Below are 20234 nucleotides of genomic sequence, written 5' to 3'. Positions count from 1 at the left end.
CTTCCTACCAGTCTTCCTCCTTTCCTATCCTTCTTGACCTCTTACTGCCAGGTTAACACTCCTAAAACCCACGGTTTTTATTATGTTACACTTATTATTAGATAGTTGCAAAGACTGTCTACTGACTAAAGGTGCCAATATAAACTTACTGATGTAATCCTACCTATACAACTCCATCGTCCACTCTTCTCCAAAAGATTCTACTTTCAACATAGGTTGGTTTCCTGACTTACTGCCTAACACTGCCCCATCCTTTGAAATGTTCTCTCTTTATCCAGTTCCACCCAGGCTACAAGGTTCAAATCAAGGGAATAAATTTATTTCTGTGGCTCTGGAGGACAGAATCAGAATCCTAGATAAAAAGAGGGGGATGATTATAGAATCACAGCAACACATTAATAATGGCAACAGCTGGATGAACCAGAAGAAGGAAAAACCAAAAGGTAAGAGTACTTTTAATATAGTAATAGTGAATCCATTTATTACTTTATTTAACAATTATAGAGTATATATATATTATATATATATATAAATAACCTGTCACAGTCAAGGTGTTGTGTTAACATATGCATATGGATGTCTGAATACATACATATACAGTACTGAGTAAAAATTGATAAATGTGTTGTACATGAAAATTCAATAAAGAACTTTAGAAGTCCAGGGGAATGAAAAGACCTTCTTTTTCAGCTAAGAGGAAGATGCTACATCTGACAGGGATATCTTTCATAGCATTACAGGTTCAAATAGCAGGTAAGAGGTACCTATAGAGAGCAAAAAGTAAGAGGATGATACCTGATTGTTTTCAGGGCTGAGACGACCTCCTGTTCCAGGAGTACCTGGTATCTTTACTACTGTAGTGCTATTGGCCATGGAGCCTTGTGGAGGAGTGCTGGCTGGTTCCGGTTTTATGGATGAGAAATTGGAAAGGTTGATTAGGGCTGAGGGGCCAAACTGGTTCATAATCTGCCGAGCTTTGGATTTCAGCTCATAGAGCTTATCAAGATCCTGTTTCCTTTTGGAGCTGTGAGGACCAAGGCCAATCAACTGTAGATGGAAAACATGAAAATTAGTTCCCAGAAGTCTGTAATAAAGGATGAGTTTTGAAAGTGAAATTAGTAAGGTCTGTCAGACTCTGAGGAGTTTTTGGTGTATCTGGGATGATGACCACCTAAAACTGGAGGGAATGAAGAATGTTCACTGCTCTTGTTTGATATTTAGAAAACGTCTCTTCTCCAAAAGCTAACTGAAATAGTCTAAAAAATTGAAATCAGGAAGAAAATAAAATGAAATGAGGAACCTTGAGTAGAAAAATAAACTAAAAGCAAGGCATTTTGAAGACTTAGTAAAAATAGAACACTTGGTTAAGTACTACATGCATTATTTTTGAGCATCAAATAATGTTAAATTCAAATAAATCATGGCATGGTCACACACTTAAAATCCACTCACAATGCTTCAGGAAACAGATTAGTTTATTTTGGCATTTCAAAAGATGCTTAAGTCTATGTCAGGGCTATGCCCACTAAATACGATTTTAACAATTGTTAAAAAGCAAGCTATTTATCATCAAAGACAATTTTTCTCTGAGTGTTAGCAATATTTAAGTACATGCAAGAGTCCCCAGCCTGAAGCAGCTAGGTACTTCTAAATCTTAGAGGTTTAGTCTGTGGACCTCAGCTCTGGTGTTGTCAAAATCAGATGCACATTCACCAAGTTCTGCCCACAGCGGCCTCAAAGAAGCTTACTTACAGCTATCTGAGTGTCTAGATCTTTAATTACATCAGCAACAGCTGTGAGCCCGGTGAAATGAGAGGCAGCCATTTTCAAAAGCTCCCTGTAAATGAACAACTGGCATCAAGCACCACTCCTTCTACAGAACCATTTCAGTTGCATAGACTGACACAACTTACAGACCAATGACCCAGGGAAACTAGATGTGGTTGTAGTAAATATAGTATGTATAGACTATCTGCCTATACAAAAATCAATGTTTTAATGGATAAACTAGCAGCATATGAAATACTTTATTGGGAAAAATTGTAGTATTTAACTCTGGGTGGAATCAGAGCAATGGCTTTCTGAACTTGGTAAAACACAGCAACCTGAGTGCTATCTGTTATATCCTTGCTCCTACTGTTGTGTTCCTCCCCAATTCACTACCTAACTTTCTAACATGAGAAATCATCTGCTTCCATATTATTCTCAATAAAACCAACTAACAATGCTTTGCTTAAATGACCAAGAGAAACTGAGCTGAGTTGTTGGCCAACAGCCAGCTGAGGATGACAGCACAGTATTAGGATCAATTGGTTTATTTTAAACCATGTGTGGCTCATGCCTTCTTGCTTCACAATATCTCCGAATAATTCAATTATTTTGGTTAAGCTATTTCTTCCTATTAAAAGAAAAATCCAGATGATAACTAGACATCTATCACCAGATTGACACTACCCTAAGTTTCCTAGACCTGTTCTTTATATGGTTGGATTTAAAACACAATAACATGTTTCAGTGGTGATTACATGGGTTTTATAATTGTCAAACACACCACACTGAACATTTAAATCCATGCATTTTATTGTATGTAAATTATACCACAATTAAGAATAAGCCAAATCTTCAAAAAGTAGGTAATAAAATTAACATTGCATATATAATGGGAAAAGATAGATTATCAAATAAATGGTGGTGTATGACTGAGCACATCTGGAAGATATCTGCTATTGTGTCTAAAATTTAAATATTTTATCTTCCTGGAATGGAAGGGATGCATATCTTCTTCCCATATACCTCTCATGCCAGATGGAGCAAATATTTAAATTTTAAACATGAAATCATATACTAGAAAAAAAATACAAATTTCACGAACCTAAACCTCATATCCTACACAAAAGTTTATTCAAATGGAGCACAAACTTACATATAAAACATAAAACAATAAAACATTTACAGAAAAGAAAAATATAGAAAGTCTTTGGGATCTAGGATTAAGCAAAGAGTTTTTTTAAATTTTTATTAATAAAACCAATCAACATACAATATGAACATTCTCTTTTTTTTACATCACATAGTTGTATATTCATCATCATGATCATTTCTTAGAACATCTGCATCAATTCAGAAAACGAAATAAAAAGAAAACAGACAGAAAAAAATTCATACATACCATACCCCTTGCCCTTCCTTTCATTGATTACTAACATTTCAATCTACTAAATTTATTTTAACATTTGTCCCCCATTATTTATTTATTTTAATTCTTTTTATTTATGATACATAATGACATAGACACATTCTTATCATATGATCATTCCGTTGTTATATAATCAATAACTCACACTACCATCACATAGTTGTATATTCATCATCATGATCATTTCTTAGAATATCTGCATCGATTCAGAAAAAAGCAATAAAAAGAAAACAGAAAAAAATTTCATACACACCATAACCCTTACCCCTCCCCTTCACCATTCACCAGCATTTCAATCTACTAAATTTATTTTAACATTCGTTCCCCCTATTATTTATTTATTTTTACTTGTCTGTCGATAAGGTAGACAAAAGGAGCATCAGACGCAAGGCTCTCACAACCACATACCCACACTGTGACAGCCATATCATCACACAATTATCTTCAAGAAACATGGCCACCGGAGCACAACTCCACATTTTCAGGCAGTTTCCTCCAGCCTCTCCACTACCTTAAATAAACACGTGATATCTATTTAATGCGTAAGAATAACCTCCAGGATAACCTCTCGACTCTGTTTGGAATCTCTCAGCCACTGACACTTTATTTTGTCTCATTTTGCTATGCCTCCTTTTGGTCCAGAAGATTTTCTCAATCCCTTGATTCTGAGTTCCAGCTCATTCTAGGATTTCTGTCCCACGTTGACAGGAAGGTCCACACCCCTAGGAGTGATCCCTGGGAGTCAGGTACCACGTAGACAGAGGGAGGGTAGTGAGTTTGCTCGCTGTGTCGGCCGAAAGAGGGGGGGGGGGCAGAGAGAGAGAGAGAGAGAGAGAGAGAGAGAGAGAGAGACCACATCTGAGCAACAGAAGAGGTTCTCTTGGGGGTGACTCGTAGGCCTAATTTTAAGTAGGCTTAGCCTATCCTTTGAGGGATTAAATTTCATATGAACAAACCCCAAGATTGGAGGCTTGGCCTATTGTTTTGGCTGTCCCCACTGCCTGTGAGAATATCAAGAATTCTCCACTTGGGGAAGTTGAATTTTTCCCCTTTCTCACCCCCTAGGGGACTCTGCAAATACTTCTTATTCACTGTTCAAATCTCTCTGGGATTTATCTGGGCATCACTGTAGAACCTACAAAACCTCATGCCCTACGCAAGGTTCCAAGTACTGTGGTTTTTGTTTGTTTTTTTTTTCTGTGTTCATTTTTTTTTAATTAAAGAAAAAAAGAAATTAACACAACATTTAGAAATCATTCCATTCTACATATGCAATCAGTAATTCTTAACAAGTACTGTGGTTTTGACTAAGCTGTCCACATAAGTTATATTAGGAAATGCACTAGTTAAAATATGAATTTTGTACTAAATAAACATTTTTTGCTTGTCTCACACATATGTTAAAGTTTTAACATATTAATTACCATCTATTTTCAAATCCTTGCATTATTGACATTCCTTTGTTCTTCCTCATGCAGAAAGGTTTTTAAATCTGCACATTTAGTCACTATCATGATACACTCCAGGCATTCCTAGATTATACCATCTCAATGTTTACTGTCTATCTTTCCATCTGATTTCATTTGTGCCCCCAGGCCTCCTCCGTATATCATTCTCACATTCAGCGTTCTAACATTATTGTATTACAGTTAGGTAGTATTGTGCTATCCATTTCTGAATTTTTACAATTAGTCCTGTTGCACAATCTGTATCCCTTCAGCTCCAATTACCTAATATCTACCCTATTTCTATCTCCTGATGGTCTCTGTTACCAGCTGAAATTCTCCAAGTTCATTCGCTAATGTCGATACATATCAGTGAGACCATACAGTATTTGTCCTTTTGTTTCTAGCTAATCTCACTCAGCAAAATGTCCTCAAGGTCCATCCATGTTGATATATGCTTCATGACTTTATTCTGTCTCACAGTTGCATAATATCCCATCGTATGTATATACCAAAGCTTGCTTAGCCACTCGTCTGTTGATGGACATTTTGGCTGTTTCCATCTCTTGGCAATTGTAAATAATGCTGCTACAAACATTGGTGTGCAAATGCCCATTTCTGTTCTTGCCCCCACATCCTCCAAAAAGATACCTAGCAATGGTATTGACGGATCATATGGCAATTCTATACTCAGCTTTTTGAGGAACTGCCACACTGCCTTCCACAGCAGTTGTACCATTTGACATTCCCACCAACAGTGGATAAGTGTGCCTCTTTCTCCACATCTTCTCCAGCACTTGTCATTTTCTGTTTTGTTGATAATGGCCATTCTGGTGGGTGTGAGATGGTATTTCATTGTGTTTTTTATTTCCCTCATAGCCAGGGAAGTTGAGCCTCTCTTCATGTGCGTTTTGGCCATTTGTATTTCCTCTTCTGAGAAGTGTCTGCTCATGTCTTTGGCACATCTCATGATTGGGTGGTCTGTCTTGTTGAGTTGAACAATCTCTTTGTATATACTGGATACTAGACCTTTATCTGATATGTCGTTTCCAAATATTGTCTCCCATTGTGTAGGCTGTCTTTTCACTTTCTTGATGAAGATCTTTGATGCACAAAAGTGTTTAATTTTGAGAAGTTTCCATTTATTTATCTATTTCTTCAATGCCCATGCTTTGGGTGTAAGGTCTAGGAAACCACCTCCTATTAAAACATTGATAACATATTTCCCTGCATTTTCCTCTAAAAGTTTTATGGTCTTAGACCTAATGTTTAGGTCTTTGATCCACTTTGAGTTAATTTTTGTATAGGGTGTGAGATATGGATCATCTTTTATTCTTTCGCATTTAGATATTCAGTTTTCTAGGCACCATTTACTGAAGAGACTCTTCTGTCCTAGGTGAGTTGGCTTGACTGCCTTATCAAAGATCAACTGTCCATAGATGAGAGGGTCTATATCTGAACACTCTGTTTGATTACATTGTTCAGTATATCTATCTTTATGCCAGTACTATGCTGTTTTGACCACTGTAGCTTCATAAAACGCATTAAAGCCAGGTAGCGTGAGGCCTCCAACTTCATTTTTTCTTTCTCAGGATAATTTTAGCTATTCGGGGCACCATGCCCCTACAGATAAATTTGGTTATTGGGTTTTCTACTTCTAAAAAGTAAGTTGTTGGGATTTTAATTGTTATTGCATTGAATCTGTATAGCAATTTAGGTAGAACTGACATCTTAACTATATTTAGTCTTCCAATCCATGAACACGGTATGCCCTTCCATTTATTTAGGTCTTCTGTGATTTCTTTTAACAATTTCTTGTAGTTTTCTTTGTATAGGTCTTTTGTCTCTTTAGTTAAATTTATTCCTGAATATTTTATTCTTTTGGTTGCAATTGTAAATGGAATTTTTTTCTTGATTTCCCCCTCAGATTGTTCATTACTAGTGTATATAACACTACAGATTTTTGCATGTTGATCTTGTAACCTGCCACTTTGCTGTACTCGTTTATTAGCTCTAGTAATTTTGCTGAGGATTTTTCAGGTTTCAACATATAGTATCATATCACCAGCAAACAGTGAGAGTTTTACTTCTTCCTTTACAATTTTGATGACTTGTATTTCTTTTTATTGTCCAATTGCTCTGGCTAGAACTTCCAAAACAATGTTGAATAACAATGGTGATAGTGGACATCCTTGTCTTGTTCCTCATCTTAGGGGGAAAGTTTCAGTTTTTCCCCATTGAGGATGATGTTATCTGTGGGTTTTTCATATATTCCCTTATTATGTTGAGGAAGTTCCCTTCAATTTTTAGCCTTTGAAGTGTTTTCAACAAGAAAGTATGTTGAATTTTCTCAAATGCCTTTTCTGCATCAATTGAGATAATCACGTGGCTTTTCTGCTTTGATTTGTTAGATGGTGTATTACATTAATTACTTTTCTTATGTTGAACCATCCTTTCATACCTGGGATGAATCCTACTTGGGTATGGTGCATAATTTTTTTTACTGTGCTGCTGGATTCGATTTGCTAAAATTTTGTTGAGGATTTTTGCATCTATATTCATTAGAGAAATTGGTCTGTAGTTTTCTTTTCTTGTAATATCTTTGTCTGCCTTTGATATGAGGGTGATGTTGGCTTCATAGAATGAATTAGGAAGCTTTCCTCCTCTTCAATTTTTTTGAAACATTTGAGCAGGATTGATACTAATTTTTCCTGAATGTTTGGCAGAATTCACATGTGAAGCCATCTGGTCCTGGACTTTTCTTTTTGGGGAGCTTCTTAATGACTGATTCAGTTTCTTTACTTGTGGTTGGTTTGTGGAGGTCGTCTATTTCTTCTCGAATTGATGTTGGTTGTTCATGCCATTCTAGGAAGTTGTCCATTTCATCTACATTGTCGAATTTATTAGCATAATGCTGCTCATAGTATTCTCTCATTAGTTCTTTTATTTCTGTGGGGTCAGTGGCTATGTCTTCTCTTCTATTTCTGATTTTATTTATTTGCATCCTCTCTCTTATTTTCTCTGTCAACCTCGCTAAGGGTCCATCAATCTTATTTTCTCATTCAACCAACTTCTGGTTTTGTTGATTTTCTCGATTGTTTTCATGTTCTCAATTTCATTTATTTCTGCTCTAATCTTCATTATTTCTTTCCTTTTGCTTGCTTTGGGGTTAATTTGCTGTTTCTTTCTCTAGTTCTTCCAAGTGGACAGTTAATTCCTCGACTTTTGCTCTTTCTTCTTTTTTGACATAGGCATTTAGGGCCATAAATATTCCTCTTAGCACTGCCTTTGCTGCATCCCATACATTTTGCTATGTCGTGCTTTCATTTTCATTTGCCTTGAGATATTTACTGATTTCTCTTGTAATTTCTTCCTTGACCCACTGGTTATTTAAGAGTGTGTTGTTGAGCCTCCAAATATTTGTGAATTTTCTGGCACTCTGCCTGTTACTGATTTCCAACTTCATTCCTTTATGATCTGAGAAAGTGTTCTGAATGACTTCAATCTTTTTAAATTTATTGAGACCTGCTTTGAGACCCAGCATATGGTCTGTCCTTGAGAATGATCCATACGCAGCTGAGAAAAAAGGTGTATCCTGCTGTTGTAGGGTGTAATGTTCTATATATGTCTGTTAAGTTTAGCTCATTTATTGTATTATTCTAGTTCTCTGTTTCTTTATTGATCCTCTGTCTAGATGTTCTGTCCATTGATGAGAGTGGGGAATTGAAGTCTCCAACTATTATGGTAGATGTGTCTATTTCTCTTTTCAATGTTTGTCTCATGCATTTTGGCACATTCTGGCTTGGTGCATAAATATTTATGATTGTTATGTCTTCGTGCTAAATTGTTCCTTTTATCAATACATACTGTCCTTCTCTGTCTTTTAGCTGTTTTACATTTGATGTCTACTTTGTTGGATATTAGTATACCTGCTCCTACTCTTTTCTGATTGTTATTTGCATGGAATATCCTTTCCCAACCTTTCACTTTCAACCTATGTTTATCCTTGGGTCTAAGATGTGTTTCCTATAGACAGCATATAGAAGGATCCTGTTTTATAATCCATTCTGCCAGTCCATGTCTTTTGATTGGCGAGTTTAATCCATTAACATTTAGTGTTATTACTGTACGGGCAGTACTTTCTTCTACCATTTTGCCTTCTGGATTAGTGGGTCAAGGAAGAAATATCTTGAGGCAAATGAAAATGAAAACACGACATAGCAAAATGTATGGGATGCAGCAAAGGTAGTGCTAAAAGGGAAATTTATTGCCCTAAATGCCTATATCAAAAAAGAAGAAAGGGCAAAAATCGAGGAATTAACTGTCCACTTGGAAGAACTAGAGAAAGAACAGCAAACTAACCCCAAAGCAAGCACAAGGGAAAAAATAAAGATTAGAGCAGAAATAAATGAAACTGAGAACATGAAAACAATTGAGAAAATCAATAAAACCAGAAGGTGGTTCTATGAGAAAATCAATAAGATTGATGGACCCTAGCAAGATTGACAAAAAGAAGAAGAGAGAGGATACAAATAAATAAGATCAGAAATGGAAGAGGAGACATAACCACTGACCCCACAGAAATAAAGGAAGTAATGAGACGATACTACAAACAACTTTATGCCAGTAAATACAACAATGTAGATGAAATGGACAACTTTCTAGAAAGGAATGAACAACCAACATTGACTCGAGAAGAAACAGACAACCTCCACAAACCAATCACAAGTAAAGAAATTGAATCAGTCATTAAGAAGCTCCCCAGAAACAAAAGTCCAGGACCAGATGGCTTCACATGTGAATTCTACCAAACATTCCAGAAAGAATTAGTACCAATCCTGCTTAAACTCTTCCAAAAATTTGAAGAGGAGGGAAAGCTACCTAATTCATTCTACGAAGCCAACATCACCCTCATATCAAAGGCAGACAAAGATATTACAAAAAAAGAAAACTACAGACCAATCTCTCTAATGAATATAGATGCAAAAATCCTCAACTAAATTCTAGCAAATCGAATCCAGCAACACATTAAAAGAATTATACATCATGACCAAGTAGGATTCATCCCAGGTATGCAAGGATGGTTCAACAGAAGCAAATCAATTAATGTAATACACCCTATCAACAAATCAAAGCAGAAAAACCACATGATCATCTCAACTGATGCAGAAAAGGCATTTGACAAAATTCAACATCCTGTCCTGTTGAAAACACTTCAAAGTATAGGAATAGAAGGGAACTTCCTTAAAATGATAAAGGGAATATATGAAAAACCCACAGCTAATATCATCCTTAATGGGGAAAAACTGAAAACTTTCCCCCTAAGATCAGGAACAAGACAAGGAAGTCCACTATCACCACTGTTATTCAACATTGTGTTGGAAGTTCTAGCCAGAGCAATAACAAGAAAAAGAAATACAAGGCATCAAAATTGGAAAGGAAGAAGTAAAACTCTCACTGTTTGCTGATGATATGATACTATACGTTGAAAATCCTGAAAAATCCACAGCAAAACTACTAGAGCTAATAAACGAGTACAGTAGCAAAGTGGCAGGTTACAAGATCAACACACAAAAATCTGTAGTGTTTTATACACTAGTAATGAACAATCTGAGGGGGAAATCAAGAAACAAACTCCATTTACAATTGCAACCAAAAGAATAAAATATTTAGGAATAAATTTAACTGAAGAGACAAAAGACCTATACAAAGAAAACTACAAGAATTTGTTAAAAGAAATCACAGAAGAACTAAATAAATGGAAGGGCATACCATGCATGGATTGGAAGACTAAATATAGTTGTCAGTTCTACCTTAATTGATTTACAGATTCAATGCAATAGCAATCAAAATCCCAACAACGTACTTTTCAGAAATAGAAAACCCAATAACCAAATTTATCTGTAGGGGCATGGTGCCCCAAATAGCTAAAATTATCCTGAGGAAACAAAACGAAGTCAGAGGTCTCACACTGCCTGACTTTAAGGCATATTATGAAGCTACAGTGATCGCAATATCAATACCAATGGAATCGAATAGAGTGTTCAGATATAGACCCTCTCATCTATGGACATTTGTTCTTTGATAAGGCAATCAAGCCAACTCACCTGGGACAGAACAGTCTCTTCAGTAAATGGTGCCTAGAAAACTGGATATCCATATGCAAAAGAATGAAAGAGGACCCATATCTCTCACCCTATACAGAAGTTAACTCAAAATGGATTAAAGACCTAAACATTAGGTCTAAGACTATAAAACAGTTAGAAGAAAATGTAGCGAAATATCTTATAAATCTTATACTTGGAGGCGGTTTTATAGACCTTACACCCAAAGCACGAGCACTGAAGAAAGAAAGAAAGAAACGGCAGCTCCTCATATTAAACACTTTTGTGCATCAAAGATCTTCATCAAGAAAGTAAAAAGACAGCCTACACAATGGGAGACAATATTTGGAAACGACATATCAGATACAGGTCTAGTATCCAGAATTTATAAAGAGATTGTTCAACTCAACAACAAAAAGACAGCCAATCCAATTACAAAATGGGAAATAGACTTGAACAGACACTTCTCAGAAGAGGAAATACAAATGGCCAAAATGCACATAAAGAGAGGTTCAACTTCCCTGGCCATTAGAGAAATGCAATCAAAACCACAATGAGTTATCATCTCACACCCACCAGAATGGCCATTATCAATAAAAGAGAAAACGACAAGTGCTGGAAAGGATGTGGAGAAAGAGGCACACTTATCCACTGTTGGTGGGAATGTCAAATGGTGCAACCGCTGTGGAAGGCAGTTTGGTGGTTCCTCAAAAAGCTGAATATAGAATCGCCATATGACCCGGCAATACCATTGCCAGGTATCTACTCAAAGGATATAAGGGCAAGGACACAAACGGACATTTGCACACGAATGTTTATAGCAGCATTATTTACAATTACCAAGAGATGGAAACAGTCAAAATGTACATCAAGAGACGAGTGGCTAAACAAACTGTGGCATATACATATGATGGAATATTATGCAGCTGTAAGACAGAATAAACTTATGAAGTATGTAACAACATGGATGGACCTTAAGGACATTACGCTGAGTAAGACTAGCCAAAAACAAAAGGACAAATACTGTATGGTCTCACTGATATGAACTGACATTAGTGAATAAACTTGGAATATTTCATTGGTAACAGGGACCATCAGGAGATAGAAATAGGGTAAGATATTCGGTAATTGGAGCCAAAGGGATACAGACTGTGCAACAGGACTGAATATAAAAACTCAGAAATGGACAGCACAATATTACCCAACTGTAATACAATTATGTTAAAACACTGAATGAAGCTGCATGTGAGAATGATAGAGGGAGGAGGGCTGGGGGCATAAATGAAATCAGAAAGAAAGATAGATCTTAAAGATCGAGATGGTATAATCCAGGAATGCCTAGAGTACATAATGATAGTGACTAAATGTACAAATTTTAAAAATGTTTGTGCATGAGGAAGAACAAAGGAATGTCATTACTGCAGGGTGCTGAAAATAGATGGTAATTGATATTTTAAAATTTCAATTTATGTGTGAGACTAAAGCAAAAAATGTTTATTTGGTACAAAATTTATATTTTGACTAGTGCCTTTCCTAATATAACTTATGTAGATAGCTTGACTGAACACCAATGATTGGGTAGGACATGAGATTTTGTTGGTTTGTCCAGAGTGATGCCCCGAGGAATCCCATAGTGATTCGATCAGTGAGTGGAAAAGTATTTGCAAAGTCCCCTTCGGGGAATGGAGAGAATGGGGAGAAATTCAACTTCCCCAAGTTGAATTCTTGATATTCTCACAAGCAGTGTGGACAACCAAAGCTATAGGCTGAGCCCCCAGTCTTGGGGTTTGTTCAGATGAAACTTACCCCACAAAGGATAAGTCAAGTCTATTTAAAATTTAGGCCTAAGAGTCACCCCCAAGAGAGTCTCTTTTGTTGTTCAGATGTGGCCTCTCTCTCCAGCCAACACAACAAGCAAACTCACCACCCTCCCCCTGTCTACGTGGGACATGACTCCCAGGGGTGTGGACCTTCCTGGCAACCAGGGACAGAAATCCTAGAATGAGCTGAGACTCAGCATCAAGGGATTGAGAATAACTCTAGAATGAGCTGAGACCCAGCATCAAGGGATTGAGAAAACCCTCTAGACCAAAAGGGAAGAGTGAAATGAGACAAAGTGGCAATGGCTGAGAGATTCCAAACAGAGTTGAGAGGTTATCCTGGAGGTTATTCTTATGCATTAAATAGATATCACCTTGTTAGTCAAGATATAATGGAGAGGCTGGAGGGAACTGCCTGAAAACGTAGAGCTGTGTTCCAGTAGCCATGTTTCTTGATGATGATTGAATAATGATGTAGGTTTCAAAATGTGACTGTGTGATTGTGAAAACCTTGTGTCTGATGCTCCTTTTATCTACCGTGTCAACAGACGTGTAGAACATATGGAATAAAAATAAATAATAGGGGGAACAAATGCTAAAATAAATTTAGTTTGAAATGCTAGTGATCAATGAAAGTGAGGGGTAAGGGGTATGGTATGCATAATCTTATTTTTTTCTGTTTTTGTTTTCTTTCTTTTCTGTTGTCTTTCTATTTCTTTTTCTGAATTGATCCAAATGTTCTAAGAAATGATGAATATGCAACTATGTAGTGATATTGTGAATTAATGATTATATATGTAGAACAGAATGATCATATGTTGATGTTTTAGTTCGTTTGTTGTTAATTTTTTTAATTAATAAACACAATTTTTAAAAAAATAGATGAAAAGACAAACTACAGATTACCAGAAAATATTTAAAATTACATATCCAACAAAAGCGTAGTATCTAGAATATATTAAGTGATCTCAAAACTCAGCAGTATGGAATGCCCACCTCAGCAGTATAGGATGCTCACCTGCCATGTGGGAGACTGGGTTTGATTCCCAGCCCACGTACCCCACAAAACAACAACAACAACAACAACAACTCAGCAGTAACTTTCTGTATTATCTTTACAATTTTTCTTTAAACCTAAAAAATAAAGTTTACATGAAAAAGAAAAAGTACAAACTGTGATATGCAAAACAATGAGTGAATCTCAAAAAATTTACATGAGAAGACACCTGTCTTAAAAGAGTACATACCGTATGATTGAATTTATATGAAAATCTATTACTGAGGTAAAACTAACCATTAGTGACATAGCAGGGCAGAGATTAACTGTACAGTTAGGGGGTCATTTCTGGAGTGATGAAAACAACCTATATCTTGAGTGGGATGATGCTTATAGGTGCACACATTCATCAAAATTTACTGCGGTAAATGTGTACGTGTTCTTGTACAAAAATGAAGTCAATATAAAAGAAAAAATCTAAACATGCAACTACCATATGACCCAGTGTGAGGACCCAGGCCCCTCCCCCTCCCCCATTATGAGAACAAGTCACTGAAGGCAGCCGCCTACAAGACCAAGACAGACATTGAAGGTCAAGAGAACCCCTTAGAAGGGAAAGAATGTCATTAAAACCCTCCTTCCCTAATCAAATCTCAGGAGACCATGCTGAAACTCAGTTGTCACACCCTGTGGAACTAAACCTTTATAAGCCACTCCTGTGGCACCCCTTCCTCTTCTCTCTCTTTTACATGGAACACTGACTTCCATTTCCCAACTGGCCGTGATCGGGAAGAATTTGCTCCTTTTCATAAGTCCCTAATTAAACTCATTAGGTAACTGCCAAGTGTGTCTTTGGTCTTAGGGCTAAGATGGATTGGAACATTTGGCAAACCAGCCAGAAGACCAAAGAGCCGCTGGCAGTAAAAGGCATGAATACTGGAAAGGGAGACTCCCCCAGGGGGAGTCGCAGGATGGCTCACAACATCAGTGTGGGGAGGGGTGGCTACCCTCCTAGATGAATGGGGACAGCCAAGGGAGTATGGGGCTGCCCAGGACTTCCTGGCTGGACTGTTAGCACTCCTGCCACAGGCCACGAGACAGTTAAGATATTATAAGAAAAGGGAGAGCTGTCAGGCTGCTGTGACCACCACATGGACCCTGTTAGAAACTGTATGTTCAGCCACAGAAGAGGCCCTGGCTGCTAAAGCTGCTGTTCACCACCTAAAAGAAGAACTTAAGTTAGAAAGGGACTTGCATATAGTCCAAGAAGATTTGAAGGATGCATTGAATGAGAGGCTACGCTGTGTATATGAGAAGTTACAAATATTGACTTGACATGCCTATATGCTGGAGTAAGAGGGTGTAGACTGCCCAAGGGGAAAGTGAAGTATATCCTGACTTCCCCTGATTGAGACCTTAAAATATGGGATCCTGTTGATTTCTCTTCAGATGATGATGAGCCCCAGTCTGACTGGGATATTGAAAATGAGGAACAGAAGCTTGTTCACCCTCTGATCCAACAAAAAGTTAAGTCAGAACATATTCTACACCCTCACCCCCAGCAGGGGAGGGTGACACTGAGAGTACCACTGCCCCTGTGGCTGCCCCAGCACTCCCTCCTGACCAAAATACCTTAGTTACCATGTGGGATTATACCACCACTGAGTTACATGAAATTGGAAATCAATGTAGACAAAAGCCTAAGGAAGTCCTGCCAAATTGGCCACTATGTATTTGGGATACTGGTGCAGAGGGAGTGTTACTTTCAGGATAATAAATAAGCAAATTAGCCTCAATTACTACATACCCCTCCCTCCGTCAACCTATATATACTCTGCCTGCCAGGCCAAAATCCAGTTCATTGCTAAATTGGTTTATAACTCAATGTAGAGAAATTTGACCCAACATGGAAAACATACCTCATGCTGGTCCCTACTGACATACGCTAGATGAATTATAAGCTGTACTGAAGGACTATGAATGAAGAATGCCATTTATGTTGCTAATTTTGTAGGACCAGATAATGAAGCCTTCACAACAGGCACAAAAGATGCTGTTTTAATTTGCTAATGTTGCCAGAATGAAATATACCAGAAATGGAATGGCTTTTATAAAGGGGATTTATTAAGTTATAAGTTTACAGTTCTAAGGCCTTAAAATGTCCAAACTAAGACATCTAGATGAAGTACCTTGACTTCAAAGAAAGGTCAATGTCTGTCACATGGGAAGACATATGGATGACATCTGCTGGTTCTTGTTTCCAGTTCTGTTGTCTTTAGCTTCTGATTCTAGTGGCTTTCTATTTACACATCTGTGGGTCCTGACTTAGCTGTGCCAGGGCAAAACTCTGGGTTTCATTTCTTAGCTTAGCATCTCATAGAAATGCATAAGGCAATATCTGCTGGGCTCTGGTTCCTGTCTAGCTTCTGTCAGCTCTCTCAGCTCCTGGTGTCTCCTGGGGCTTCTGCATTTCTAAACATCTGTGTCTCTATTGCTTTTGAGGTTTGCTCCAAAATGTTTCTGCTTTTAAAGAACTCCAGGAAATTAATCAAGATCTACCTTAAATGGGCAGAATCACATCTCTGTCTAATCAAAGGCCACACCCACAACTGGGCATGTAATCTCCATGGAAACAATCTAATCTACCCTAAACCATAGGCCTTCCTCCACAAGACTGAATTAGGAAAAAGAATATAGCTTTTTGGGAGTACATAACAATTTCAAACCAGCAGATGCTATCCTGCATAGTGCCCCCAATCAGTGTATGAGACTCTGAAACCCATTCTTAATCCAATAGTAGGGCAGTCATTTCAAAGGCTGCCCAAATTGTGGCCGATTCAGGAGAGTAGAATATCTAAGGTGTAGAGGGGTTGATAGGTCATGCCCCAAGGGGGCATGATGGTCCAAATTGTGTATATGCAGGCAGATGTGGACCAACCTAATAGCCGCTGGCACTAAAAGTGAAGAAACTGATGGGTAGCCAAATGTACTACTTTTCAGGGTCTGGAATAAATTACCTGCATTACTTGGTTAAGCTGCCAGAATGCAATGTACCAGAAATGGAATGGCTTTTAAAAAGGGAATGTAATAAGTTACAAGTTAACAGCTCTAGTGCCAATAAAATGTCCAAACTAAGGCATCCAGGAAAAAATACCTTGGCTCAAGGAAGGGTGATCTGGGAAGGCATGTGACTGGTGTCTACTAATCTGTTTCTGGTGCCACTGCTTCCAGCTTCTGATGCTAGTGGTTTCCTCTCTAAGCACCTCACTTCACTGCTCCGAGATAAAACTCTGGGTTTCATCTCTTGGCTTAGTATCTACTGGGGCCAGAGATTTATTCTCTTCAGATTCTGGCTATTCTGTGAGTCCTTGGCTTAGCACCAAGGCTATTTCTGTCTTGATTTCCAAATCAGCAGTCAGCAGTCCAAGCATCTGAGGTTTCTTCAAAATGTTTTCCCTTTTAAAGGAGTCTAGTAAACTAATCAAGCCCCACCTTGAATGGGTGAGTCACATCTCCATTTAATCAAAAGGTCACACCCATAATTGGGCACATCACATCTCTGTGGAGATAATCTAATCAAAAGCTTCCACCCTACAGTGACAAATAAGGATTAAAAGAAAGGGCTGCTCCCACAAGATTAAATTTAGATTAAATCATGGCTTTTCTGGGATACATAAACTTTTAAACCAGCACATTCCCAAGAATAAAGATAATAAAACTGAAACCAGATCAGCAGATGGAAAGGAAACTTGGGCTGAAAAACCTGATCCTTAACAGTCTATGGGGCCCTCTGCTCCTCCTACTAAGGAAGCTGGGCAAGCTCTTTTTCCCCTTATTTAGGGGACTGCTAAGATCCCCCAATAAGAGCTATATACAGGGACACTGGGGATTGGAGGCTGCATATTGAGTTAACAATCTTTTGATCCCCTCTTTGAGCATAGGATTTTGGCACTCATGGACACTGCAATGGAACGCACCTTAATATACGGAAAATGGCCCTGACACAGTGGGCTTATATTAGCCATTTGCTGGGACAGGGGTCAAAGTATTAAAGTAACACAACAATTACTAACACAGATTGGCCAGTTACCACTGTAAAAGTATTCAGTGTACATATCTCCTATTCCAGAATATATATTGGGAATTGATATTCTGCAAAATATTACTTTGCAAACTACTATAGGTGAATTCCATCTCCAGTGTCAGGTGGTCAAAACCACCCAAAAAGGACATGTTAAGTGGTTAAAACTACCCTTCCCCAGATGCATGGTGGCAGTGAGTCAATATAAGTTTCCAGGGGGCCATCAAGAAATAACTGCCACTATGAAGGAACTGGAAAGAGTGGGTGTATTAGTTTGTCAAGCTGCCAGAATGCAAGATACCAGAAGTGGAATGGCTTTTAAGAAGGGAATTTAATAAGTTACAAGTTTACAGTTCTAGCGCCGCGAAAATGTCCAAAGTAAGGCACCAAAAAGAGGTTACCCTCACTCAAGAAAAGGCTGAACCAATATGATGAGCATTCTCACCACCCTCCCCCTCTCTGCGTGGGACATGACTCCCAGGGGTGTGAACCTTCCTGGCAACGTGGGACAAAGATCCTGGAATGAGCTGAGACTCAGCATCAAAGGACTGAGAAAAAACCCTAGAATGAGCTGAGAATTAACATCAAGAGACTGAAAGAAACTTCTCGACCAAAAAGGGGAAAGAGTAAAATGAGACAAAGTGTCAATGGCTGAGAAATTCCAAACAGAGTTGAGAGGTTATCCTGGAGGTTATTCTTACGCATTAAGTAGATATCACCTTGTTGTTCAAGATGTAGTGGAGAGGCTGGAGGGAATTGCCTGAAAATGTAGTGCTGTGTTCCAGTAGCCATGTTTCTTGATGATGATTGAACAATGATATAGCTTTCACAATGAGACTCTGTGAATGTGAAAACCTTATATCTGATGCTCCTTTTAGCTACTATATCAACAGAAGAGTAGAACATATGGAATAAAAATAAATAATAGGGGGAACAAATGTTAAAATAAATTCAGTTTGAAATAGTGGTAAATGAAAGCGAGGGGTAAGGGGTATGGTACATATAGTTTTTTTCCTCTATTATCATTTTATTTCTTTTTCTGTTGTCTTTTTATTTCTTTTTCTAAATCGATGCAAATGTACTAAGAAATGATGAATATGCAACTATGCGATATTAAGAATTACTGATTATATATGTAAAATGGAATGATTTCTAAATATTTTGTTTGTTAATTTTTTTAATTAATAAAAAAAGTTAAAAAAAATAAAAAAATAAACACACACACACACACAAAAAAAGAAAGAAAAGGCTGAAGACATCCAGAACACATCTGTCAGCTGGGAAGGCATATGGCTGGTACCTATTGGTCCTTTGCTCCTGGGCGCCCTTGTTTTCAGCCTCTGTTTACTGTGGGGATTCCTCACTTGACATCTGTGGACCTTCACTTAGTTCTCTGGAATACAACTTTGGGTTCTGGCTTGCTTTGCTTCTTACAGGAAGGTACATGGTTATGTCTGCTGGGCCCTGCATCACTAAACATCTGGGTCTCGTGTTTGCTCTGTTCACTCTGAAGCAACTGATCTCCAAGTATCTGCATCTGCTCTGAGATTTCTTCAGAATGCTTCTTCTTTTAAAGGACTCCAGTAAACTAATCAAGACCCACCCTGAATGGGCAGTCACATCTCCATCTAACCAAAAGGCCGCACACCTCCATGGAGATAATCTAATCAAAATAGTTTCTGCCCTACAGTATTGAATCAGGATTTAAGGGCATGGCTTTTCCTGGGTACACAATACTTTCAAACAGTATAGTGGACATTATAAATCCTACTCACAGCCCATTTAATAGCTCAGTTTGGCCAGTGAAGAAGCCTGACGGTTCCTGATGGATAACTATTGATTATTGAGAACTTAATAAAGTAACTTCTTTGTATGCAACTGTAGCAAATACAGCTACTTTGTTATAGGACATAAGTACTAAATCAGGCCTATTTCATTTTGTGCTGTATCTTGCTAATGCTTTTTTTTTTTAGTAATTCTTTAGATCCCTCCACTAGCTTGATTTGTCTTCACCTGGGAAGGACAACAGTGGACATGTATTGTGCTACCACAAGGATATCTTCATAGTCCCACTCTCTGTCATGGCTTGGTAGTCCAAGATTTTAAAATGTGAAAACTTCAAGCAGAGGTTATTCTTTTTCATTATATTCATGATGTTAGGTTAACTAGTAACCCTCTGGCAGAACTGGAAACCACCATTAAGACTATAGTGGCCTGTCCTGAATGCTAAGGATGGGCAGTAAATCAAGACAAGTTACAAAAGCCTGTATGCTCTTTCAAATTCCTGGGTGTTGTTTGGTTGGGCAAGACTAAGACTATTCCCTCTGCTGTTACTTATTGATAAAGAGCAAAATTACCCCACCCCATATGCTCCTAAAATGCTCATGGCTTTCTTTGGTTTGTTGGGTTACTGGAGACCATTTATACCCCATTTAACACAGATTTTAAAACCCTCGTATGCCCTACATAGAAAAGGAAAAACACGGGAATGGGATGTTTCACAGAAGAGTGCTTTTGAAAAAGCCAAATGGGTTCTACGACACAGGCTCAGGGTTCATGGGGGGTGGACCCAGATGTGCTTTGTGAATTAG

At 37.9% G+C, this 20234-nt stretch overlaps 1 protein-coding gene across 3 annotated transcripts in view; it reads right to left on the bottom strand.

The window, feature by feature from the left end:
- The window catches only part of TAF12 (TATA-box binding protein associated factor 12), a 48777-nt gene that overhangs the window by 12957 nt on the left and 15586 nt on the right, over positions 1-20234 (bottom strand). For 2 of the 3 annotated variants that reach the window (XR_013171133.1, XM_077150591.1), the window contains exons 2-3: positions 1753-1837; positions 796-1047 (exon numbers count right to left, since the gene is read on the bottom strand). Coding sequence is in view for 2 of the 3 variants with exons in the window: in XM_077150591.1 (XP_077006706.1) it covers positions 796-1047; positions 1753-1824 (324 nt within the window). In the remaining variant the exon portion in view is untranslated. The remainder of the gene's footprint in view (positions 1-795; positions 1048-1752; positions 1838-20234) is intronic. The other variant, XM_077150593.1, reaches the window with a different exon arrangement.

Source organism: Tamandua tetradactyla, chromosome 2 (assembly GCF_023851605.1).
Source record: "Tamandua tetradactyla isolate mTamTet1 chromosome 2, mTamTet1.pri, whole genome shotgun sequence".
Classification (NCBI taxonomy): Eukaryota; Metazoa; Chordata; class Mammalia; order Pilosa; family Myrmecophagidae; genus Tamandua; species Tamandua tetradactyla.
This window is presented reverse-complemented; position numbering and strand designations above follow the sequence as displayed.